Consider the following 26,453-nt stretch of genomic DNA (forward strand, 5'->3'; position numbering starts at 1 on the left):
AATACTAACTTTGATACATCCTTGCCATGTTTTTCCCTGCAGATTGTTCAACTTTGTGTCCTGATTTGACTTACACATTTCTTTTAAATCTTACTGAATGATTAGTGGTCTGAATGATGTAATTGGTGATTCTACTTCTTACGGTGGTTTTTTCCCTGAAACTTTTGAGTCATGGGTCTGAACTTCTAATTGTTTATAGCATTAATTCCTTTTGGAAGTTGAAATTGTCTAGGTTTTACACTGTAAATGGCACATAATGTTCAGTTTTTAGAATATTCAAATTAAAAAAAAAAACCCTACATTGCTTGTGATAGTTTGAGGGTATATTTGAGGGCCTAATAGGTAGCTGGTCATTCTTGTAGTTAAAAACTTGGTGTGATAAACAGGAGTCTGACCTGGCCGTTGCCTTTTCTCATCTGCAGGTGTGTGTGGTTTCAGCGCAGCATGGCTGTGGTCATCCGTTTGCAAGGTCTCCCAATTGTGGCGGGGACCATGGACATTCGCCACTTCTTCTCTGGATTGACCATCCCTGATGGGGGCGTGCATATTGTAGGGGGTGAACTGGGTGAGGCTTTCATCGTTTTTGCCACTGATGAAGATGCAAGGCTTGGTATGATGCGCACAGGTGGTACAATTAAAGGGTCAAAAGTAACACTTTTGTTGAGTAGTAAAACGGAAATGCAGAATATGATTGAACTGAGTCGTAGGCGTTTTGAAACTGCCAACTTAGATATACCACCAGCAAATGCTAGTAGATCAGGACCGCCACCTAGCTCAGGAATGAGTGGCAGGGTAAACCTGCCTACAACAGTACCTAACTTTAATAATCCTTCACCCAGTGTAGTTACTGCCGCCACATCTGTTCATGAAAGCAACAAAAACATACAGACATTTTCCACAGCCAGCATAGGAACGGCTCCTCCAAATATGGGGGCTTCTTTTGGGAGCCCAACGTTTAGCTCAACCATTCCGAGCACAGCATCTCCAATGAACACAGTCCCACCACCACCAATTCCTCCAATCCCAGCGATGCCATCTTTGCCACCAATGCCGTCCATTCCCCCAATACCAGTTCCTCCTCCGGTACCTACATTGCCTCCCGTGCCTCCTGTGCCCCCAATTCCCCCAGTCCCTTCTGTGCCACCCATGACCCCACTGCCACCCATGTCTGGCATGCCACCCTTGAACCCGCCACCTGTGGCACCTCTACCTGCTGGAATGAATGGCTCTGGAGCACCTATGAATCTGAACAATAACCTGAACCCTGTGTTTCTGGGTCCATTGAATCCTGTTAACCCCATCCAGATGAACTCTCAAAGCAGTGTGAAACCACTTCCCATCAATCCTGATGATCTGTATGTCAGTGTGCATGGAATGCCCTTTTCTGCAATGGAAAATGATGTCAGAGATTTTTTCCATGGGCTCCGTGTTGATGCAGTGCATTTGTTGAAAGATCATGTAGGTCGAAATAATGGGAATGGATTGGTTAAGTTTCTCTCCCCTCAAGATACATTTGAAGCTTTGAAACGAAACAGAATGCTGATGATTCAACGCTATGTGGAAGTTAGTCCTGCCACAGAGAGACAGTGGGTAGCTGCTGGAGGCCATATCACTTTTAAGCAAAGTATAGGACCTTCTGGACAAACCCATCCCCCTCCTCAGACACTTCCCAGGTCAAAATCGCCGAGTGGGCAGAAAAGGTCAAGGTCAAGATCACCACATGAGGCTGGTTTTTGTGTTTACTTGAAAGGGCTACCATTTGAAGCGGAAAACAAACATGTCATTGATTTTTTTAAAAAGTTGGATATTGTGGAAGATAGTATTTATATTGCTTATGGACCCAATGGGAAAGCAACTGGTGAAGGCTTCGTAGAATTCAGGAATGAGGCTGACTATAAGGCTGCTCTGTGTCGTCATAAACAATACATGGGCAATCGCTTTATTCAAGTTCATCCAATTACTAAGAAAGGTATGCTAGAAAAGATAGATATGATTCGTAAAAGACTGCAGAACTTCAGCTATGACCAGAGGGAAATGATGTTAAATCCGGAGGGGGATGTCAGCTCTGCCAAAGTCTGTGCTCACATAACAAATATTCCGTTCAGCATTACCAAGATGGATGTTCTTCAGTTCCTAGAAGGAATCCCAGTGGATGAAAATGCTGTACATGTTCTTGTTGATAGCAATGGGCAAGGTCTAGGACAGGCATTGGTTCAGTTTAAAAATGAAGATGATGCACGTAAGTCTGAACGCTTACACCGTAAAAAACTTAATGGGAGAGAAGCTTTTGTTCATGTAGTTACTGTAGAAGATATGAGAGAGATTGAAAAAAATCCCCCTGCCCAAGGAAAAAAAGGGTTAAAGGTGCCTGTGCCAGGTAATCCTGCAGTTCCAGGAATGCCCAGTGTGGGAATGCCCAGTGCGGGAATGCCCAGTGCAGGAATGCCCGGTACAGGAATGCCCAGTGCAGGAATGCCTGGTGCGGGAATGCCTGGTGCAGGAATGCCTGGTGCGGGAATGCCCGGTGCAGGAATGCCTGGTGCAGGAGGTGAAGAGCATGCCTTCCTGACTGTAGGATCTAAGGAGGCGAACAATGGGCCTCCATTTAACTTTCCTGGTAATTTTGGTGGTTCGAATGCCTTTGGGCCGCCACTCCCTCCTCCAGGATTAGGAGGGGCCTTTGGTGATGCTAGGCCTGGTATGCCTTCAGTTGGAAATAGTGGTTTGCCTGGTCTAGGACTGGATGTTCCAGGTTTTGGAGGTGGACCAAATAATTTAAGTGGGCCAGGATTTGGAGGAGGCCCTCAGAATTTTGGAAATGGCCCTGGTAGTTTAGGTGGCCCCCCTGGCTTTGGAAGTGGCCCTCCTGGTCTTGGAAGTGCCCCTGGGCATTTGAGCGGGCCACCAGCCTTTGGGCCTGGCCCTGGGCCTGGCCCTGGTCCAATTCACATTGGTGGTCCCCCTGGCTTTGGATCTAGTTCTGGAAAACCAGGACCAACAGTAATTAAAGTGCAGAATATGCCCTTCACTGTGTCTATTGATGAGATTTTAGATTTCTTTTATGGCTATCAAGTGATCCCAGGCTCAGTGTGTTTAAAGTACAATGAAAAAGGTATGCCCACAGGTGAAGCCATGGTGGCCTTCGAATCTCGGGATGAAGCCACAGCTGCTGTCATTGACTTAAATGACAGACCTATAGGCTCAAGGAAAGTAAAACTTGTCTTAGGGTAGCCGTTCACATCAATTCTTTATAGGGTAGATCTTCATAGTGCTGTGATTAATGCATCCAGATTGTTTTCCTAGTATTTCCAGGTTAGAACCTGTGGATTGTTTCAATTGCATATAGATTGGTTTCTATAACATAGAGCATTGGTTGACTGTTTACAGAAGACTCACTACCAGGATAAATATTGCTGTATGTTACAGTAAAGCTGTCTGGAGAGAACACAAAAATGATTTTGGCGTACCATTAGAGAAACCATTTGTAAAACACAAATGACCACATAAAGCTTATCAAGGAGTTTAGATTGGTTTTGTTTTATACCATATGGGATGAAGAAAATAGAAATGTCAATAGAGCTCATTAAAGGTGCTCTTGCCAGCTGCTGAAAAATAGAAGTTGGCTACTCTTGGAATTTGGTTTAAAGCTGGACAGATTTGCTTTGTTATAGGGTCAAAGCTTTGTCTAAAGTCCTCATTTTCTTTTAAAATTGAATAAAATCTCTGTATACAGATTCACTGTATGTACCTTTATTGCTTCTTGAGGGTTCTTGCTGTATAGACAGTCCTGCTTCTGAAGTTGCTGCTTTTTTGTTTGCCTAATTGACTCATTTGTAAATGAGCAGAACTGTTTTGTTGTTGTTGTTTTAATATAAAACTCCACACTTGGTTTGTGCTATAACCTTGAATTTTGATTTCTAATGTCACACTTAAAACTGTGTGAAATAAGAACTTCTGCCACAAAAATAAAATATGGAGTCCTCTACCTACCAGAGCCTTTTTGGTTTGACCGCCATGTTTTAGTTTAGTCAGTTTAAAAATTGTTCATGTTGTTTGGATGGCATCAAAAACCAGAAACCATTTCTAATAATCATTGTTTAAGATGCCAGATTTGAAGTCCTGTCCATGATGGACTAATGTTCTGGCAATTTCCTTCTGTCCCAAATTTGTGTGAAATTTTGGCCTGTAACTAAACAAAGAGAGTCCATTTTTAAGAAAGAGCATTATATCTAGGTTTTTTTTTTTTTTTAAACTGAAGTTGAAATTGTTAGCTTTGTTAGCAGTAGTGTTATAGAATAAAAGAGTCATAAGCTGTTCCATAGATGTGCATTTAATCCTGTTACTTGGAGGCTTTTTGGTCTAGTTGTTTGATCAGGAGCCTGTTCATAAAAATTCTTCATACAGAGTACAAGTGCAGCTGCCAGAGGGGAGAGATTTGAGATTCTTTGCCCTTTCATACTCTTCTTTGGCATTCAGGACACTTAAGGCAGGAGGACCACATGGGTTCTGGTTGGTAAGTGTCCTTGTAATGAAAACATTTGCCTTACAACATCTGCTCACTGCTACAAAAGGCTCTACTTACGATTACTTTCCTTCTTAGTTACAATGCTCTAAAGATGTGTCACATTATATTATAAACATATGGAATGGGAGATTGGTGAGAGATCATGAAAAACAAATTTTGTCTTTTACATGGGCCTCTGTCTTGGTTTGAAACATCCCCAACATTTCCTGCAAATCAATGTACTTACAAAGGGGTCAGCCTTTTAAAAGAAATATTTCCTATTAAAAAAATAGTGCCTTTTTGGTGTTGCAAGTCAGTGGAACACTGAAATACAGCGTCTCGTGTAATTTAGAGTTAAGAGTGGCAGCAGTTTCATTTGTGTGATAAGATTTGGAAAGCCTTTTCATCACTACAACGTTAGAGGATTGACAGTACAGGATTTTTTGTTTAGGGAAAGGATTGTTTAGACTTTCAAAGAAGACATGGCTGTGTTGTGGGTGTTTTGACAATTCATGAATACAAATTTGCTTTGACAGATCACTAGATATTGCCTCCTCAACTAAAAAAGCAATATGATGTTTATGCTGTTCAATTTAAGTTTTCTGTTAAGTAATCATTTCTCATTCCAAAGACCGAGTGCAGAAAACTTCAGCGCTGCTTGGGAGTCTTATTTCAACTGCAGATTATTTTCCCCATTGGAGAGCTGACTATTTTCATTTTAGAAAAATGGGTTGTTTGAAGATAAAAGCCCTTTATCTTTTTTCACAGTTTATTTTGGTTATATGTTCGTACAATCTTATTAAATACTTCATATACTTTATTGCTACTACTTTGTTATTTCTACATCTTAGATAAATGCTGAAAAGGAAAACTTGATTTCATTGTTCATCAAATTAAATAAATTAAGAAAATAGTGGTTTGTGTAGAATTTGGAGAGAACTATGTTTCATATTTGGTTGAGTCACAACAGTGCTTCTCTTGTTGTGAAATGTAATTAAATGCTTTGCCCTCTGGAACTTGATTTTTGTGTATCTGAGACTTATTATAGTGCTAATTGCTAAGCATACTGTTCATCTTGTTCTGGGCATTGGAGTTTGAGTTTTTAAAAAATTCTTGAAAATATGTTCTGTGCAATCACTCATACCTCTCTTCCTGCAAATTTTCTCAGAAGAACTAGGTTTGGGGTGAAAATGAATTTATTTTCTCATTTGCTTTGTATGGTATGAAGGATTTGTAAAGCTTTGCTCAAAGTTGTGTGCATTTGTAAACACTATCATGATATTTTCAATTTTATGTGTAAATTTTGTCTTTGGTGACTGACATGAATGGAAGAGAATCTTTTCCATTAGGTTTAATTCCTCCCACCCTCTTGCCTGGGTGTTTTGGGTTTTTTTTAGTTTAAAGGATTAGAGATATCTACAAAATGTATTTTATAAATAAGCAAATTTGTAAACTTTTCTGAACTTCAGTGAAACATTTAGTTCACAAGCAAAATTTGGAGGTGTATTCTGTGTTTAATACTGTAGTTTGGATGTACATTTATTAGTGGCTTTAAAAAAAAATGCAACACTGTTAAGTGAAATGTAGTTCCTAGCTTTGTGCTCCAAGTTGTCAAAGCATCAACCGTGAAAATTTCATTAGGAAATTTTTATTCAGAATTTCTGAGAGTAATGTTCAGTGTAATTAGGTCAGTCTTAACCCACTGGATGAAAGTCTAGGGCTGTGTATGGACATAGCAGACATACCTTGGATAAAATAAGGATCCATGAAAGCCTTAATCAAACTCAAAGTCCTTTTTATTGGATTCTGTCATTGTGTACAGGTGTGGGTCAAATGTTTAAAAATAAATCCACTCATCAATTTCAAGACCACTTAAAAATGAGTAAAGAAACCGTAAAGTTGGCTGCTAGTTAAATCTGTAAAGAATTTCTAGCAGTGATCACTTTTAAAACTTATTTCCCACTCTTGGAAAATTACCACATTTAGTTTTACTGGCAGTTCTATAGTAGTCCAAGCGTTAGAAACCAAACACAATAAAATAATTCATTGCCAATATGGCCATGACATTGCCAGCAAATACTGCCTTGGCATCATTCAGCAGAGGTTTTTGTTTATAACGATGAAGTCTTGAATACTGTTCAATAAACTTGTCACAAAATAAAAGAGGCTGATGCTTTTAATGCTTTACACAAGAGTACTCTACTGAGCTATACCATCAGGTTTTTTGTTTGTTTGTTTTTAACTCCTACAAATATTTTGTGCCTTTGGAAAGGTGGATTTGGTGATCTTGGAGGTAACCATTGTTGCTTATCCTTGTCTGCTAATGCTGAAGTGTGGAAAGAAGATACCTGGAACGGCAGGGAGGAAACTTAATTCTAGGTCAAATCTGTGGTATCCACCTTTTCAGACTTTTATTTCGTGTGCTTTGCTAGACAGCCACTTCGTAATGTGGACTGAGAAGGAACCAGAAACCATGTGCTCCTTTTTACAGAAGGTGTCTTAAAGGGATTATCTTTTTAAAAACTGATTACTTTAAGGAATGGGAAAAGAAATCTTCAGAATACATTGTCAATTGCACATACTTCTAATTAGAGCTTTTTTGTCTACTTATTCTTGCATTAGTATGTGAGGTATTTTGAGGTGGGGAAGAGGGGAGAGGAATCAAAAATCTTGCTGCTTTCTGACGTTGATGCTCTGGTTTTGTCCTTTCCACATTTGTTCAACTGCTTAAAAAAAAAATTAGCAAATGAAAAGTTTCCATGAACTCCGGAGTCCTTTAAAAATAATCTGGATTGTAGTTGCAGAGAAATTAGCAGGCTATTCCTTTTAACCAAAGCTCTTGAAACATATATATAACTTTTACCTTTATCATGAAAGAGTTTTTAGCCTGTATTTGAGCTTCAGTACCCAGGTTGTTTTAGAGGGGTTTAGATTTAAACATACTTAATTCCAGGTGGTTGCTGAACTGTTCTAAAATTATGAAGGTTTGACTAATAAGCATTTGAAAAATCACAGAGTGAAATCAGCTGCCTACAGATAGACTGTATGCTGATAATATTTCATTTTCTTGCTCAGGAGAAAACTCTCAGTTTAATTCATTGTTGTCTGCTTTCAGATGTTTTACAAAAAGAAACGGTTTATCACTTATGTGCATCGCCACCATTCTCCTTACCCCCCAAATGTAGAGTTTTTATAGGATATGGTAGAGTCCAAACTTAGGACTATCTTTTTAATTAAAAAAATGGTTGATTTCAGTTTTGTCTTTTCAGTATAAAATCTGATAGATCGCATTGACTTACTCTAAAATTTCTAGAAAGAGTGTATTCTGGCAGTGGCACAGTTCTCTGATGCTGTAGTGACTTTCTGGAAAAACCCTTCTGTTCGACAGTAAGAACAAGTTCATCTCTTAGTGGTGCCTGTTCATGTAAATGTTAATTCTTTATTGTGCTGTTCCTGGATTTATTCTTGTTGCCTTGTGCTACTTTGTGCCAGAGGATCTCACAAACATCTTAGAATATGGCTCCTTTTCTGGATCAACATAACTAACAGCGAGCAGCTAAGGTGGCACTGCTTTTCTACATATTACTCTACTACTGAAGAATCCAGAGGGGGCAAAAAAGCCACTTGATGAAAGTGTTGTAGGCCCAGGGGCAGAAGGGCAGCACTCTAAAAATTTGGGGGCAGCAAATAGTGCTGGGGAAAATCTCATTCTTTTAATTCTGAGAGGTCCAGGGATTTTCCCCTAGTGAAAATATTGATTGATAGTTAAGTCCTAGAGACTAAGGAAACACCAGTTGTGGGCTAAATGACACAGCAGACATTGGAATTGGCATCCCAGCCGTACCAGACATCTGGATTCTGATTTTAGTAGCTTAATATTTCAAGTCATTTTTCCTAGTCAGCCAGTGGCTTGCTATTTCATGTTGAGAGGAGGAGGAGGAGATGACTCTTGGGGAAAAATAGAGCCATGACCAGCAAGAGAACATAGTTCAATATGGACAGTCAGATGTTGAAGGAGCATAACACACTCCCAGGGTTGAGCTGTGCTGTATTCAGACAGGCTGCCCCTTAGTGTTTCATTCCCTCTCCATTCTGATGCTGCCAGTTTTTCCCTTTTACCTGCTTATAAAGTAAGTCCGCTGGTAACCAGGGCTGTGAGTTTCTCACTGCTATCTCTGTAGCCTAGCCGCCTAACTTGGGGGGATGGGGGGAGAATGTGAGCTCACTCACAGTTCTTGATCAGTGAGCTCGCTCACAGTTCTTGATCAGTGAGCTCGCTCACGGTTCTTGATCAGTGAATAAGATTTGTCACTTAAGCATTTGTGTTACATGCAAGATGTAACAACCACATTTTGCTACTGTAAGTCACCTCTTAGACCTTGCAGAGTGGGGAAGGCTTAAGAGTAAAGATACTCAGCTACCTAAGGGGTCTTAAATCATACTAACTGGTGCTATTGCTGATTTCATTTTTCTTTTGTTCCACTTGGGAATGAGTTAATGCCATCCTCCACTACACTCCCCCACATACTGTATTGCTGTACAGAGATGGTTATGTCCTTTATACATAACTCCCTTCTGTGGTGTGAGCCTATGGGACCAGCAGGGTCCCTCTGCTATAAATCTGGCTAAAGTGGAAAGACTAAAGCAGCTCTTACTTTCTGAAGTAGATACTGCCAATTACCTTTGCTTCTGTGACCGCTGAATTGACAGGTTGGAATTGGAAATGTCTGTTGCCTCCAAGCTTTTAAGACAGTTTCACATGGATAATCAGCTTAGCCATAGCAGTAACCCATGTTAACTGAATTCTTTGAGCAGTGTTACACACCCAGCACTTCCACGCTGTGGTAGAAAAGAAAGCAAAATAAGGTGCTTGTTCTTAAAGACCTAAGGTTTTAAATTATATAAGTAAGTGCTCGGTTGTACTTGTGCATGTACAGGGTACACTCATGTCCTACAGGAACTGGATGGATAAGGGTTTCCTGGCCAGTTGCTAAATAAGTATAATGGAAGTATAATGGAAGCCTTGTGTGTAAGCTGAGGAAAGGCATGATCTCTAACCGAGGTTCTTGAGGACACAATATATTAATTTAGTAAAATGAAATGTTTAATAGTGTGAGGGAACACAGTGGCACTACCTAAAATGGTGTTTGTCCTGGAAGCTCTTAAAGTTGTCCCAAAACAGTGTAGTCTGAGTGGCGTGACTGAGCTGAATGGTGAGTAAGGCAGGCAGGTAAGGATTGTACTAGGGGTGTTCTGACTTACCAGAGGGATAGAACCTTTTATCTTTTTAATAACCCTTTGACTAGCTGCCACGTACCACTTATAACCAAATGGCCTAATAAGACATTCATAAATGCCCCAGAATTAAGTGAATTTCCCCATCGATTTCACCATTTACCCAGTCCACTATCTGAAATTGATTCTTTTCTAGTTTTGCATTGATTCGAAAGAGTTTTGGCCTTTCTATATGAAATGTCCACCTCTTTGTTCTTGTTCTTCTAGACCAGTGCTATTCCAATAGACTTGTCCAATGGAAATGTTCTCGTCAGCATTCATATGCTAATTAGCCACTGTAGCTACTATTTTTTTTTAAGATTTTATTTATTTTGAGAGAGAGCATGTGAGCCGGGGCGGGTAGGGGGGCAGAGGGCCAGAGAGAGAATCTCAAGCAGACTGCACACTGAGCGTGGAGCCTGAAGCGGGGCTCAGTCTCACGACCCTGAGATCGTGACTTGAGCCAAGGTCAGGAGTCAGATGCTTAACCGACTGAGCCACCCAGGCGCCCCACCACTGTAGCTACTATTAAATTTGAAAAGCCAGCCAGTGGCTACTGTATTGAACACTGCAATTCTAGATCGACAGAGCGACAGAATTTCGTCTTCCATATCTGATCTTTGGAGATCACCGTGTTAGGCAATACTGACCAATAGAAATAAGAGTCACTTTTGTTTAAATTTTTCTAGTAGCCATGAAAAAGGTAAAAAGAAACAGGTGAAATTAATAATAAATTTTAGCCCAGTATATCTGAAATGTTACTATTTCAGTATATAAAATTATTGAGCTGTTTTGGTACTGTTTTCAGTTTATACTTTATAGCACATTGTGATTTGAACTAAGCATATTTCAAATGCTCAGTATCCATTTGTGGGTAGGAGGCCATCCTTCTGGACAGTAGATTTAGAATATGAGAAAAGTCACCCCGGTCATTTCTCTTTTAGCTGTGTTGCCTCTTTCAGCTGTTTCTTTGCTTTTGAATATTTGAGTTTTGTTGCATTCCTCCTAACCTTTCCCGTTCCTGTTATGTTGGCAGTCTTCTGAATCAGTTAACTTGCCTCGGTTACCGTATTCATGGGCTACAGTTACCTTTTCCCCCCGCTAACTGGTTCTTACATTGTGAAATTATTAATCCACCAATCCAGCAGAACTAGAATCTCCCCCATCCCCCGCCGACCCCCGCCCTGTACCCCATCTACAATGGCAAGTGGGCAACTCATTGTGTGTCTGTAACGCACTTTCCTTATTGTTCAAACCCTCACTTTTCTCAACTAACCTAACCTACAAATTGTGAATAACAACCCATTTTAAGACCTCCCATGTTTCGCAAGTGGATTTATTCCAGTAAGAGGGACTTGCACTATGAACAATAGGTAGGTTTCTTTTCCCAAGGCTCTGGTCTGCTGCTTTTCACTTGGCTTCTTTATGCCATAGATCACATTGCACACTGGAAATGCACAAGCTCTTGTTGATGTCCTTGCCCTGGAGATGCTCAGGGAGATGGTCCAGTACTGTTGTCTTCTACACTCTGCAGGTAACAGGCAGGGGTCTCATTAAAAGAAGGTAGATTAACGGAATGTAGATTCCAGCAGGGCAGACTAGGGGCAGAATTAGCTGCCTAGTAGGTATTCTCTGAAAATTTTGACAAAAATCACATTTTCCTGAGCTGAGTTCTACTTTGTAGAGTTTGTGCTTGTTATTTAAGGTTTATTCCTTTGAATAAACTTAAATTCTAGTCCTATACATGTGGAGATTAGCAGTTCCTCTGTTCCTGCCCTGATGGACAACTAGGGGAAACGTGATGGGTGCAGAATTCTTTTCCATCTAGTATAAGTCTAGCTGGTGTGGTCATGGGAAGAGGCCACATGAGCCTCAACTGCTCATGTGGAGTGGCCGGGTGGATTTCAGGTTGGACTGGATTACAAGGTGTGAGCTGTTGCTAAAAGGGATGGAATAGAAATCATATTCTCAGACTTGTGGTTCATTACTTAATGTATGTCCCAGGATTAGTCATTTCCTTTCTCTGGCCTCGGTGTTTTAGACAATGAGATAATCTCATCATGCCCAGTTTCGAGCTTCTGTGATTCTGTGAACCCAGCCATTCTGTTTCTTTCTGGAAGTTTGTAGGTAATTTGAAGCTTAAACTACAGAAAAATCAGTGGAACTCAAAATTTTGGTCTGGTTACTGCTCTGCTGCTTTTTCTGATTTTGACAGCAGTCTCACATTGCCGCTTGAGAATTTCCTTAGGAGAGGAAAGTAGAGAGGTTCTTCATTCCCACCGGTTAGGTCCTCTGGAGCAGGTAGACCAGAGAGAGGCCTTTTTCTTGGTTGTCCCATGAACCAACAGGTTAGATAATGGTACCACAAAGGATCCATTTATGAGCACTGAGAAGAGGAGCAGTTAACACATTGGGCACTTACTCTGTTAGTGTCAGGCAGGGTATACTTTGCATGGTTGGCCTCGTTTTATCTTCACAGTAACCCTGTAAAGTTGACACTATTATTATTTTCCCCACCTTACAAGTGGGGAAATCCAGGGGAAGAGAAGCAAAGTAACTTGCTCAAAGTCTCATTAATAGTAAGGGTAAGCAGAGATTATTCTAATCACGGGCTGCCTGCATGACTCCAGAGGCAGAACCCCTCCTTCAACCATTGCCTGTCCCTGACTTTTGGGAGAAGATGTAGGAGGCCACTGGCAACACTCTTCTTGAGCCTGCTGGGGAAGGGATTTTGGTCTTGCTCCAATACTCTAATGTTTATTTTGAAGTAGGCAGGTGGAGGCTTTGTGTAAACCCATTCAGAGTCCTAGGGCAGAGAAAAACTCCCACTCCAATACCGTCCTATCTTGCTTGAAGGCCATATGTTCTTCCTCAGTTTGCTTCTTTCCCCGTATCCAATTTGCTCCTCAAGCTAGGTTCTCTTTGAAGAGTTGGACACGGGTTGTATTTGTTCAAACTTTGGATAAGTCTTCTGGGGATGTTATAGTTTGACTTCCAAACTTTTTTGACCTTCACAGAATGTAGCAGGATGGGACACCCTGTGACCATTCACTGTACCGTATTTTCTTGCTTTTCACTTTTTGTGTGACATTCACATTTTAAGCTTTATAGTATTGCCAAATACAGTGGCAGCCAGACTACTTAGTATTATATGGATCTAAACCAAACTATTGCTTAAAATTTTAATTTTAAGCACAATTTTTGTAGCCTGTAGTCGTGTGTGTGAATAAAAAATGTATCATCTTATAGTAAGGATTTACATATTTGGTTCAGTTTGTGACCTGTGAGGACTGTCTTTGGGGCTGCTAATTTAAATTTGGGGAATCTCTGAGTTACAAAGGGAGAAACAGGGGTAAAGAAAAACTTGCTGACCTTAACCATGTCCCTTGAGGAGGCAGAGAAGGAAAGGAACTGTGGTGATGGGCATAGTTTGTCTTTTCCAATCTGAAGGGCAAAGAGTATTCCATGGGTGGTGCTCTGCCCATTGGGAGCCTGTTGAGAATTTCCTGATTGGCTTTCAAGACTTGAACGAGCATCTGAGCTGCTCCAGCATGCCAAGGTAGGCAACAGGAATGTGAGCATGGCTTTGGTTTGTTGAAGGAGTGATCCTGCCACCCAGACATTTTGGTGCTCTATTCTTCCTCTTCAAAGCCGGAAATGGGATTGAAGGCTGGTTCCTTTCTTTGTTAGGCTTTTGGGAAGGGAAGAGGGCAGTGTGATACCTGAGCATGAAAGACCAATGAGTTTCAGCTCGACTGGCACTGAATTGGATCCAAGAGAAGAGATGTGTTCATGGATTTATGAAGAGCAGAGTTAGACTCTCCAAGCTAGGGAAGGGGGTGCCATAGAAAATGGACAAGTCACTCTTTTGGCAGAGTGGGTTTCCCAGTCAACAGAGGTAAACCGGCCAGCTATGGGAAGGGAAGCTCTGATTTTTAGCATTTGCCCAATTTCTGTGGCTTAAAACTTTACCATATTCATTTACAAAATTACCTGGTATTTAACACTTGTCTCCTGCAAACCATACAAGCCTGCTCTAGCACACTGCTGCAAGCCTCCCTCGAGGTGCTTTGAATTGCTATCATGTGCTTAGGTTTATGCTATGTGAAATAGATGCTGAAGCAGTGTTTGTTTTAAAGACGTTGTTTTACAGACAGGTGAGGAGCTGGAAACGTTGACAATACAATTGTGGTGTGGATTGAGTATAGTAGTCCAGAGTGAGAAATTGTTGAGTGATGGAGATATTGTGAAAAAGAGCATATGACAGCTAGGCTTGAAGGATGATAATAGCTAACACTTACTGGTAATAATAGTTCCAGACTGTGCTAAGCACCTTGCATACATTATATGAACCTTCCAAAAAAGATAATATCCCCTACTTTACTAACACAAGGCTTAGTATTTTGCCTAAGTTACATAGGTAGGACATCATTCTGGTGAGTGTGTAGTAGTATCTCATTGTGGCAAGGGAGAGAAGTAAGGCCAGTATTTGGATCCTGGTCACTTCGCCACAGAACCCATACTCTTGCCCACTACATTACATTGCTGTTGGATATAAGAAGGAAAGTTCTTCAGGAGAGGAGGGTATGACTTTAGTCCGAAGTTCTAGACGAGGTAGGAGTCAGAAACAAGGAGTCCTTGTTTTGTTTAGCTATGTATGTGGCCTTAGCTAAATCACATTTTACCTCTCTGCCTTGAATTGAGGGACTTGGTTTTAAATGATCACTCAGTTCCTTTTTATTTCTGACAATGGAGAAAAGTGGAGGAAAGCAGCCTACAAGGGAGAGCAGAAGGGAACAAGGCTTCAAGTGGTAGAAAGCAAAGGCAGAAAAGATTGGTCCTATATACTTAGTTTCTGTTTGCAGGTCCTGACTAGCACCAAACGGAAAGGTTAGGAGTGTTGGGAGTACATAGAAATAACAAGCTAGTCTTTTGTGTTAAGTGTTCCTAAAAAGCTCATTTCTCCCTTGATGGCTTCAGCAGCAGGCTAGGACTAGATTTGGGTCATTTCGAGGATCCTTGGATTATCACTCCTTTCCTAGCAGTAATTAACAAATATTTACAAAGCACCAGCTATGTGTGAGTCACTAGAACGGGAGCAAGACAGATCTGGTCCCTTCTCTTGTTGAATCTATAGTCTATTAGAGGTTATAGATAAATAAACAAGTTGCATATTTTGATAGGTTTATGAGAAGCTGGGTTTTGTTGGGTTGGAGTTAGGGAAGGTCTCTGACTTTGTTGAACTGAGAATGGAAATGAAGAGACCAGTTAAGAGACTGTTAGTTACAGACATCCAGGCAAGCAAGATATGCTGGTTCAGAAGAGAGTGCACACAAAGACCTGGCAAATATTACCCAGACCTCTCTTACAAAAGTAAATGAGAAAATTTCTGAGACTTGACTCACTTAAATGTAGTATTTTGTATGGTTTTGTAAAATTTGAGTCCTATAAAGGAGGCTGAAAGTCCCATGAGATTAATTATAATGGCACTAGATGAAAAGTAAATGAGTCTGGCTTAAGGATGTAGCTGTTCAAAGGATATAGGACAGAAAAGTGACATGAACTAGGAATTTTAATTCTGTAAGATTTCTAAACAGAGGTAGGCTTGGAAATAGATTTTAAAGGAGATCAACAGGATTTGGGAGAGATTAATAATCCCAGGCATTAGACAATTTAAAGAGAATATGACTCAAAGGATAGAAAAGTACACATTATAAAGATTTGCTTATAAAGAATTGCTAATTCCAATGAGAAGCAAAGCAGGGAGATTGGGGAAAAAACAACTGGTAGCACAGGAAGCTCTGGTCTCTTAGAAATGGAATCCAGTCCCATATGTACATGTGGGCCTACAACATTCTGGTTGGGGTTTTAGTCTGGTCCGAGAAGAAACTGAAAAAGGATAGAACAGGACCAGTTGTGGGGAAAGCGTAGACATGGTAATAAACTGGGGAAGAATGCTCTTGTCTACCAGAAATTGAGGCCTAGAACCAGAAGAAGCACCTGGCCCACTGCCAGTGTGTCTTCCCCAGATCAAAAACCTCTCTGTCTAGGATCTTTGAGAAGTCACAGAGTGAGGGAAAAGGCAGCAGCTCCCGTTGTTGCCTGTAACCTCACCACCACAGATAATTACTGATAATACTTTTGTAGTTCTCAAAGTGTCAGGGATAAACCCGGAGTTCTCCACTTTGAGTCCTCCACTTAAATTTTTCCCCAACATTTTATTGTGAAAACTTTGAGCATACAGAAAAGTTGAAAAAACTATACAGGAAATATCCATGTATCTACCGTTTAGGTTCTATAATTTAAATGCTCCTATATTTGTTTTATCACATATCCATTCAACATACCATTTTATTTTTTTTGGTGCATTTCAGAGAAATTGCAAACATGAGCACACTTCTCCCATAAATATTTCAGCATGTCTTGCATTCATTTCATATAGGTTTGTTGGGCAGGGGGAGGTGGTAACATTTACATACAATAAGATTTATATACCTTAAGTGTACCGTTAGATGAAAATGAAAAATGCGTTTGTGATTCACATTCTTACCAAGATAAGGAACTTCTCCATTCCCCCTAGAGTTATCTCCTGCTGCTTCTCAGTTGATACCTGCCCCTCCCCTGGGGGACATGGGAGGAACAACCAGTATTCTGAATTTTTTTCACTATAGATTAGTTTTGCCTGTCTTAAAACTTTGTAAGTGGAATCTATGTATTTTATGTTTCAGATTCATCCATGTTGCAGATATTAATAGTTTGTTTCTTTTTGTTATTGAGTAGTTTTATATTACATGTATAAATATGGTTTATTCATTCTCATATTGATGGACACTTGAGTTGTTTCAAATTTTTGGCTATTATGAATAAAGCTGCTATGAACATTCTTGTACAAATCTTTTTGCGGACATAATGTTTTCTTTTGGATAAAAATCTAGGAGTGGAATTGCTTTTGGACTAGATGTGTGTTTGGTTTTCTAATAAGCTGCCAGACAGTTTTCAAAGTGGTATATTTAATGCTTTTACTAACAATGTGTGAGATTTCCATGTCCTTGCCAACGTTTGGCATTGTCAGTTTTTCTACTTTTAGCCATTGTGATGGGTATGTGATAATATCTTGTGGTTTTAATTTGCATTTCCCTGATGACTGGTGATGTTGATTATTCTTCCTTTGCATATTTCCAATTCATCTATTTTCTTTTATGAAGTATCTGATCAAATTTTTTGCCCATTTTTTATTTGTCACTTGATACTGAGTTCCAGGAGTCCTGCATTTAAATTTTAAAGCTCAGTTGCACAAGATAAGGATAGAGAAGACTTACTGCTGGGACAGTATTTCAAATGGGAAAGGCCTCAAAGTTTAAGTTGAGCAAAAGCACATGTTACCATTTATTCAGCAAATGTTTATGGGTACTAACTATGTACTAAGCACTGGTATTAGGGATACAGAAATAATACCCAGCCCTGCTTCCAAGGAGCCCATAGATTATGAGGATAGATGGACAAAAGTAAAAATTTTGATATGGCAGTTTCAGTGGTATATCACGAATATTTAATTTACTGAGTTCCTGCTATAGGGTAGGTACTATTACAGATACTGGAGATAGATCAGGCAAATCAGACATGGTTCTTACTCTAATAGAGCTTGTTTTCTTGGATGTCTATGGATGAAGACAGTGCAGAAGCTCTGATACGGGGAATGAGATTGATGTTGTGTGTATGTGGGTCAGAAATGAAACCTGGCCGGAACATACTCGTGTGGCTAGATGATTAGTTAAGTATCAGATGTTTCAGGGAAGGCCTTGTAGACCATGGTAAGAACTTTGAACTTTGAGTGTTTGGGGATGCCAATCCAGAGTTTTAAATAGAGAAATGGTATGGTCTAGTTTCTGTTCGGCTAATAAACAGAGAAGTGTGTCTGTGTGTGTTTGCAGGAAGATGATGAGGAACCCGTGTAATCCTCCAGAGGAGAGATAATACATATTGCTTGGGGAATGTGGGTGAGGCTTCATAAAGGAATAATGTCATAGCAGAACTTTGAATGAAAAGGCATTTGTTAGATAGGAAAGTCAGAGGTGTCGGCATGTGTGTGTTCCAGGAACCAGAAATAGCTTTGGATGAGTAGTTGGTTGGGTGGTGGAATAGCAGGAGGTAGAGCAGACTGGGAAGGGCTTTGAAGGTTGATGTAGGGATGCAGGGTCACCATATTATACAACTACTGAATCCTGTGTAGATGTACTCTCTGGAGTTGTGCCACAGAGTGGCCTTTCTAGGGAGTTTTGCTCTGAACCTAAGGGCCACGGGCATGTGTGCAGGGCTTCTAGTTAGGGTAGAGACTCTGGAAGCTGACACAAGGAAGACTAGCTGAGGCATTGCGAAGGAGGAGAAGCCAGTGAGGAGGCAAGAGACAGTGAGCCCTGATGTTCGGTAGGGGTTGTTGAACCAGAGGTAGAGGCTTTGGGCTTTGAATAATCGAGAGGACTTGAGTTGTGGATTGGGGAAAAAAGCTAATGAAGTCCTTTAAAAAATACAAAATAAAATATGAGATAATACAGAAGTATATAGAGATTATAAAATCCTCACCTTCATCCCACTTTCCTGAGGTGTCCCTGAAAGTTGGAATTTTTGGTGTGCCTTCCATTTTTCTGTGTATTTATTTTGTGTATGTATTCAAATCTATTGTATATACACATACAGTTGAAGTTTAAAATGGAGTCATACTTTTCTTACCATTTTTTGCGACTTTATTTTTTCATATAGTACCAATATAGTATAGTTCTGCCTCGTATTTTACCTGCTGCTTGGCATTCCATTGTTTTAATGTACCATAATTTACTTAGTACCCGATAGACCTTTAAGTGGTCTCAGGTAGTTTCACTGTTCTCTGCAATAGTGAAATGAACATTCTTCGTTTGTTTCTGTTCTGTGCAAACACTGCCTCAGAGAACATGTGAAGTGAGAAGCATGGAGTCCAGTTGTGACTTGGGGAAATTGTGGTCCCACTCCTTTGGGAGTATGTGTTCTTCTCTGGATCTGTTCTTAGGGAACTTCCAAAAGGGGGATGATCAGGCTGGTCAAAGTCTACAAGCCACATTCTAGGGGCAACATTCAAAAGAACTGGGGCTCTTTTTCCAGATTTTAGCTGGGGATTTCACTGCTTCCAAGTATCAGATGGGTTCTCAGAGGGAGATGGAATAAGGCTTTCCTTGTGGAAGTTTAGACCGGGGAGAAATAGGACAAATACGTAGAAATGAGAATTTAGCAGACTTTAGTTGATTTGGGTAGGACTTTATGGAGCAGGACTATCTAAGTGGATTAGAAGAGTGATGGGTTTTCCATCATTGGATGCTTTCAAGCAGAGACCGAGGTGCTATGAACAGGCAGTATGTGAAGCAAGCCAAAGTGTTAAGAGTCATTCCAACATTGGTTGATAGTAGTACTCCAGATGGAGACCATGAGGCACCAAGATGGGAACAGCACTAACTGTGGGTTAGGTTGGGGGAAGGATTGAATTGACTGAGGGTCAGTTTAGGGGAGCCTAAGGCTGGAGGCATCCTGGGGTGTAGTGCTGGGAATCCTGGAGTGCTGAGTGAAGCTGGGTGAGAGATCTGACATCATCCGCACTTTTGGTACAGACAGTCTGCAGGTGTAAGGTGTATAGGTCAGCAGGGACACAGGGATGGTAAGGAGTCTAAGGGTAATTGTTATGGGGGACTGTAGGAGGAGGGGTTACATGGGAGTCATCGTGATCCATGCAAGAAGATCATGTTTCAGCCAAGGAGATGGGTAAATTGGAAAAGTTAGTGCTCCTTGATTGCCAGTCGGTTTGGAGATGGCTGGGCTGGGAGATGAGATTGAAGATGGCCTTTGGATTTCATTCAGCAAATATTACCTAGAGGCTTGGGATAGGCAATAAACAGAGCAGACAAATATCCCTTCCCTCTCATGTTTACATTCCCTCAGTTTACATTCTAGTGGGGAAGAGGTGTTATATATTAGACAGTCAATTATATATGCTAAAGAGAAAAAGCAGGAAAGGGGTATGTGATGCATCAGTAGTAGTAGGGTTGAAATGTTAAGTATCTAGAGGGGCGCCTGGGTAGCGCAGTCGTTAAGCGTCTGCCTTCGGCTCAGGGCGTGATCCCAGCGTTCCCGGATCGAGTCCCATATCAGGCTCCTCCGCTGGGAGCCTGCTTCTTCCTCTCCCACTCCCCCTGCTGTGTTCCCTCTCTCACTGGCTGTCTGTCAAATAAATAAATAAAATCTTAAAAAAAAAAAAAAGAAATTTTAAGTATCTAGAAAAGGAGAGCCTTTTTCTTCATAATAAGATGATTTTGAATAAGGACCTAGAGGGATTGAGGAAACAGCAAGCCATTTAGGGAAGAAACAAGCTTATTTGAGGAATGGCAGGCAAGCAGACCTGTGTGTTCAGAATGGAGTGAGCAAGAGAGGTTTAGGAAATCAGGTTAGAGAGATGTAGATCTCTCGAGACCTTGGAGACCATGGTAGAGTTTGCATTTTTTCTAAGTAATGGGCAATCTTTAGAGGGTTTGAGCAGATGTGTACTATAACTGGCAGGATCACCCTGGTTGCTGTATTGGGAATAGTCTGTTGGCGTGAGGTGGAGGTGGAGGTGGCGTAGGATAAGGGAGACCAATTAAAGAGTCTAATGCGATAAGCCCGGTGAGAAATTGTGATGGCTTGGACTGGGTAGTGGCAGTGAGACTAGTGAGGAGTTGGTCACGAGCAGCTGATTACCTGCTAGGAGAATTCTAACACCACCTCAAGATGCAGGGCCTGAGAGTTAGTGAGAAATCATTGGCAGAAGAAACTTTTTGGGGAGTTGTATCTGGATCATGGTCATGTTGGTATTGGAACTTTGATTAGGGTCTGATCTGGGGCCAGTAAAGGGTCAGAGTGAGATTCATTGGTTTCAGAAGATCAGGGTTGGATTCTGGGTCTTGGGAACATTATAGGGATTTTAGGGTGAGGACCGGTTTGGGCTCAAAGTTGTTGATGAAGGCCAGTATACTTTTTCTGCATCTTCCCATCATACCAGGGTTGGTTGTGCTCACCATATCCTGTCCTATTGAACTCACCTGTGGGGATTAGAGGAGTATGGAGGCTCTAAAGCCTTCTCTTCCTTGGGTGTCATGGAGCTGGATTCAGGCTCAGCCCTGCCTGGGGGTAGTCTGCTGGCCTTCCCAAATTGGGACATATAGTCAGGGAAGGGTAGAGAAGGGTCCTCAGTGCTTGACTCAGGTCCTTTTTTTCTCAGATGGCCCACTGCGTGACCTTGGTTCAGCTATCCATTTCCTGTGACCACCTCATTGACAAGGACATCGGCTCCAAGTCTGACCCACTCTGCGTCCTTTTACAGGATGTGGGAGGGGGCAGCTGGGCTGAGGTGAGAAGGGCCTTGGGAGTTAAAGTTGTGGAGGAAGGTTAGAACTGTTTTGGGGGTGGAGGGTGTGTGACTGTGATGCTACTGGCCTCTGCCCACAGCTTGGCCGAACTGAGCGAGTACGGAACTGCTCGAGCCCCGAGTTCTCCAAGACTCTGCAGCTTGAGTACCACTTTGAAACAGTCCAGAAGCTCCGATTTGGCATTTATGACATAGACAACAAGACACCTGAGCTGGGGGATGATGACTTCCTGGGAGGGGCTGAGTGTTCCTTAGGACAGGTATGTAGGCCTAGGGGTTAAAATCCTTTAGACACATGTTCAGTAAGAGCCCTAAAGCCCAAACTGTCTGAAAAGTGGAGGTGGGGTTCAAGCAAGACCTAACCCTGCCTGAGATTTTGCTCCCTTACTCTGCCCCAGATTGTGTCCAGCCAGATAATAACTCTACCCTTGATGCTGAAGCCTGGAAAACCTGCTGGGCGGGGGACCATCACGGTAAGGAAGAACTCTGTGGGGGAGGGGCTTACATCAATGAGGAATTCATGAGGGGATACAGTCTCCTGCCTCCCCTTTGTAGGTATCTGCTCAGGAGATGAAGGATAGTCGTATAGTGACCATGGAGGTAGAAGCCAGAAACCTAGATAAGAAGGTGTGTCTGGAAGGAAGCCCTGGGGGTTTAAGAATTAAGGGGCACAGGTGGTGTGTTGGGGGGTGAGGCTGGGGACTGGCAAAATGGTTGTCTCTCCCTGAGTCTTATACTGGGGTCTCTGTGGCATTGACAGGACTTCCTGGGAAAATCGGATCCATTCTTGGAGTTCTTCCGTCAGGGCGATGGGAAATGGCACCTGGCATACAGATCTGAGGTGTGAGACCCCTGGGATTGGATGGAACGGGGTAGGAGAGACTCTCCTGGGGCTTGTGATTACCAAGGTTTGGAATAGGGAGAGAGAGACTGCATATGGATAGAGAAGGATGACAGCTCCTGATACGTCAGCCCAGAGCTCACTAGGGGCCTTATCCTCTACCTTCAGGTAATCAAGAACAACTTGAACCCTACATGGAAGCGCTTCTCTGTTCCCCTTCAGCATTTCTGTGGGGGAGACCCCAGCACACCCATTCAGGTGAGGAGTTTGCCCCCTGAATGGACCTGGGGTGGGGGGGATTTATTCTCACCTGCCCCCTACCCCTGGTCTCTGTATATACATACACACCTCCCCCCACTCCTTCCCCAACAGGTGCGATGCTCAGACTATGACAGTGATGGTTCACATGACCTCATTGGTACCTTCTACACCAGCTTGGCCCAGCTGCAAGCAGTCCCGGTGAGTGCCAGCCCTGCTCAGGGGTGTTGAGGTGGGTCTAAAGGACTGCAGCCCCAGAGAGAGAGGGAGGGAGGGCAGGCCAGTTCCGGCTGATGCTCTAGGAGTTTCCTACCCTAATTTTTCTTTCCTCACCAGGCTGAGTTTGAATGTATCCACCCTGAGAAACAACAGAAAAAGAAAAGCTACAAGAACTCTGGGACTGTTCGTGTCAAGATTTGCCAGGTGAGGCAATAGCCCATGTGACCCAGGCTCTGACCCATGTGCTCCATGGCCCCAACCCCTTCACCCCAGCCATGATCCTGGTTTCATCTGCAGGTAGAAACACAGTATTCATTCCTGGACTATGTGATGGGAGGCTGTCAAATCAACTTCACTGTAAGTTGCTTTATCAGGGGTAAGAGAACAGACCTGGGTTTCAGAGTGACCTTCAGCTCCCCTCTTCCCCTCCTCCTAGGTAGGCATTGACTTCACGGGCTCCAATGGAGATCCTTCCTCCCCGGATTCCCTGCACTACCTGAGCCCAACAGGGGTCAATGAGTACCTGACAGCACTGTGGAGTGTGGGCAGCGTGATTCAGGACTATGACTCGTGAGTAACTTGTTCTCTTGCCCATTCCCCTCCCTGCAGATGCTTCAGCCTCTGGGCTCACAGTCCCCTCTCTGTCTCTTCTCCAACTCACTGTCTTCCCACAGGGACAAGCTATTCCCAGCATTTGGATTTGGGGCCCAGGTACCCCCTGATTGGCAGGTGAGCACTGTTTTTGCTTCCCCAACTCCTATTTTCAGTGTCAGGGTCCTGATTTGGGGAGATGTGGTTGACTTGCTCTGTGGCACCCAGCTTTATGTGGAGATGCAGGGATGTATCCCTGCAGGCATGTGTACGGCAAGTGCTCAGGACTACAAAGCTCCTATACAATGGTTGGTATATACCATAGTGTCCTTTTTCTTTGCACATAGATGGTCATGGGGAAAGAACCTCATTTTCATTCTTGCCCTCAGGTCTCCCATGAATTTGCCTTGAACTTCAACCCCAGTAACCCTTACTGCACAGGTGAGTTCCTTCATCCTCCACCGTAAGGCAGATCTGTCCACGCCTAGGCGGCCAGGCTTATGCAGACAAGGGAGTGTGGGGGTAATGGGGTAGATACCTGACTGTCGTCCAGAGGAGTGGATTTTAGAGCTAGGTCTCTGGACTCAAATCTAGGTCTCAGATCTTTATCTTGCCTCTTTCTAAAACCATGTGACTTGGGGCCAGTGTGCTTTGGCTTCTTAAAACGATAACTATTATAGGATATTGAATATTTAAGGAGAGGATACATACAAACTTTGAAGCAGTAAGCCTGGCACATACTAAGCAGTCTCTAAAAAATGGTAGCTATTATCGTTACTATCTTTGGCTGGAAGCTCACTGGTACCTGTCTGGGCATCAGTGGAAGCCTTGGTGCAGCTCTTTTCTGGGTGCTTTTTGCCCAAGCTCTTTTGTCTATAGAGGGCCAAACCTCGTGGCTCCCCAGTATCCCCCACGTGTACAACAAACTAAAGGGGAAAACTTGACCTGACCTGATCTGACCTGGGTTTTGGACATGAGTTCACACTTAGAGAAAAGTTGTGAGAGTAGTTATAGGGGGTTTAGGTCACTGGGGCTCAGCGGTCAGGGCCTGGGTCACAGAGGCTATTGTTTACCTTCACCCAGATTCCCCAAACATGAACATTTTTAGTACACTTGCTTTCTGATTCTCTCTTGGTCACTCAAATTCTCTATCTCCCTTCCTCTCCCTCCCTGTCCCCCCTCTTAGGTATATGGATATAGCTGTATATCTACATCTGTATGTACGTGTATGCATGTGTACACATTTTTTTTCCTGAAATGTTTGAGAATTATAGTGAATAAGCCCTGCCCCAAGTTTGGCTCTGTGGCCCCATCAACTTTGCACCCTTAATCCCTTAAATACTTCAGTGTATGCTTCCTAAAACAAAGAAATTCTCTTACGTAACTACAGTACAATTCTCAGAATCAGGAGATTAACATCAATACCATTATCCAATCTGGAATTTATTCAAGTTTTGCCAGTTGTCTTTTACAGTAAAAGAAAATCTCAGATCATACAATGCATTCATTTGTTTTGGCTTCCAGAGTTGTTCTTGTCTTTTATGATGTTGACGTTTTTTAAGTTACAGGCTAGATAATTTGTAGAATGTCCTGCAGTTTGGGTTTACCTGATACTTCTTTATGATTAGATTCAGACTGTGCACTTCCAGTGGGCATATTACAGAAGCTATGCTATGTGTTCTCTCAGTACACCGTGTCAGGAGGCCCTGATACTGATTTATCCTATTACGCATCATGTTAACTTTGATCACGTGGTTAAGGTAGAGTCTACCAGGTTTGCTCACTATTTGTAATAAGTATCTTTGGGGAAGATACCTTGAGGCTATGTCAATATCCAGTTACTCATTAACTAGTACCCTGTAGTTTTAGCACCCATTGATGATTTTCGCAATCAATGATTGTCAAATGATCTTGTAATTCCTCTTTCTACATTTCCTCTTCTTTCCCATTATTTATTTATTTATTATCTAGGGATTCTTATTTTATTAAATGGATTATAATTCATTATTTTATTAAGTGGGTTACAATCTGATGCTTAACTATCTTATCTTAGATTTGTTCAGGGGACTCCCTTAATCAGATTTAATTCAAGTTGTGATTTAGGGCAAGTGCTCTTCTCTTTGATCTTAATTCTCCCATCTAGAGGATAAAGTTAAGTACCTTGGGTTATAGGGATGGTGGAATGAAATGCACCCAAGTTCCCAGATCTCCTCAGCCAGGATGGGGTGATCAGGATTGGTATTTTCCTTCTGTAGGCATCCAGGGCATTGTGGATGCTTACCGCCAAGCCCTGCCCCAAGTTCGCCTCTATGGCCCCACCAACTTTGCACCCATCATCAACCATGTGGCCGGGTTAGCAACCCAGGCTGCACATCAGAAGACTGCCTCGGTGAGGATCATGGGAGGTGGTGGTGGTGGTGGTGGTGGGTCAAGGGTTTTGGGGTGGGGTCTTGGTGAAGGGTTCCCTTCAGGGATATGTAACAAGAAACTTCTGATCAGTATGGAAATGTGTGGCTGGGGTGTTTAGAAGGTCTGCCTCAGTTTGTGAATGGACTTATCCCCAGCAATACTTCGTGCTGTTGCTGCTGACTGACGGAGCTGTGACAGATGTGGAGGCTACTTGTGAGGCTGTGGTGCGTGCCTCCCACCTGCCCATGTCAGTGATCATCGTGGGTGTGGGTGGTGCTGACTTCGAGGCCATGGAACAGCTGGATGCTGATGGCGGACCCCTGCGTGCACGCTCCGGGGAGGCAGCTGCCCGTGACATTGTGCAGTTTGTGCCCTACCGCCGCTTCCAGAATGTGAGTGGGGGCAAGCCTGGGGGCAGACCAGACCTAGGAGCTTATCCCTCCACCTCTCTCTGAGTGGGGATACTCACCCTTTCATTGGGGCAGGGTTGGGGGTTTGGGTTTATATCCTTTGTATCCTTTTTTAGGTATGAAAATGTAGACTTTGGGAAGCTGTTATGGGTCACCACTGACCTTGCCCTTTTTCTCCTGGCAGGCCCCTCGGGAGACACTGGCACAGACTGTGCTTGCAGAAGTGCCCATGCAGCTGGTCTCCTACTTCAAGGCCCAAGGTTGGGCCCCATTCAAGCCACTTCCACCCCCAGCCAAGAGCCCTGCACAGGCTCCTCAGGCCTAGATTCCCTTAGAGGGTGGGCTATGGCTGGTCCTCAGCCTTGTGTCCCCAAGGTCCCTGTGGGCATGGCTCAACCCTGCACACATTCCCCAGTGCTGCACTTTACATTTTATACTTTTATATTTGCTCCTGCTGTTGCTCTGGATCCCTCCTGCTTGCCCTTGGGAGTCCTTCATTTAATAAAGATCACTGAAGACCACTCA

The 26,453-nt window shown here is 42.6% G+C and overlaps 2 protein-coding genes across 7 annotated transcripts in view; both read left to right on the plus strand.

Annotated features, from left to right (window-relative positions):
- CPNE1 (copine 1) overlaps positions 1–26,453 on the plus strand; it is a 34,443-nt gene extending 7,990 nt beyond the window's left edge. For 5 of the 6 annotated variants that reach the window (XM_045805923.2, XM_045805908.2, XM_045805882.2 and 2 more), the window contains 15 exons: positions 21,054–21,182; positions 21,281–21,460; positions 21,599–21,673; positions 21,756–21,827; positions 21,961–22,041; positions 22,210–22,299; positions 22,414–22,500; positions 22,636–22,722; positions 22,816–22,875; positions 22,955–23,088; positions 23,193–23,247; positions 23,499–23,550; positions 25,365–25,498; positions 25,674–25,910; positions 26,113–26,453. In XM_045805923.2, the coding sequence (XP_045661879.1) occupies positions 21,054–21,182; positions 21,281–21,460; positions 21,599–21,673; positions 21,756–21,827; positions 21,961–22,041; positions 22,210–22,299; positions 22,414–22,500; positions 22,636–22,722; positions 22,816–22,875; positions 22,955–23,088; positions 23,193–23,247; positions 23,499–23,550; positions 25,365–25,498; positions 25,674–25,910; positions 26,113–26,253 (1,614 nt within the window). In that variant the 3' untranslated portion in view covers positions 26,254–26,453. Of the gene's footprint in view, positions 1–425; positions 566–21,053; positions 21,183–21,280; positions 21,461–21,598; positions 21,674–21,755; positions 21,828–21,960; positions 22,042–22,209; positions 22,300–22,413; positions 22,501–22,635; positions 22,723–22,815; positions 22,876–22,954; positions 23,089–23,192; positions 23,248–23,498; positions 23,551–25,364; positions 25,499–25,673; positions 25,911–26,112 lie in introns of those variants that run through there. The other variant, XM_045805899.2, reaches the window with a different exon arrangement.
- Positions 445–20,062, plus strand: RBM12 (RNA binding motif protein 12). The gene has a single exon (XM_045805873.2). It carries the CDS (start codon positions 445–447, stop codon positions 3,229–3,231), a length of 2,787 nt encoding a protein of 928 aa, XP_045661829.1. The 3' UTR covers positions 3,232–20,062.

The sequence above is a fragment of the Ursus americanus genome, chromosome 22 (assembly GCF_024610735.1).
Source record: "Ursus americanus isolate L20-20 chromosome 22, mUrsAme1.1.p, whole genome shotgun sequence".
Lineage (NCBI taxonomy): Eukaryota > Metazoa > Chordata > Mammalia > Carnivora > Ursidae > Ursus > Ursus americanus.

What these genes read in the sequence shown, in the direction of transcription:
- RBM12 (XM_045805873.2), top strand. Translation starts at nt 445, where the DNA reads ATGGCTGTGGTCATCCGTTTGCAAGGTCTCCCAATTGTGGCGGGGACC.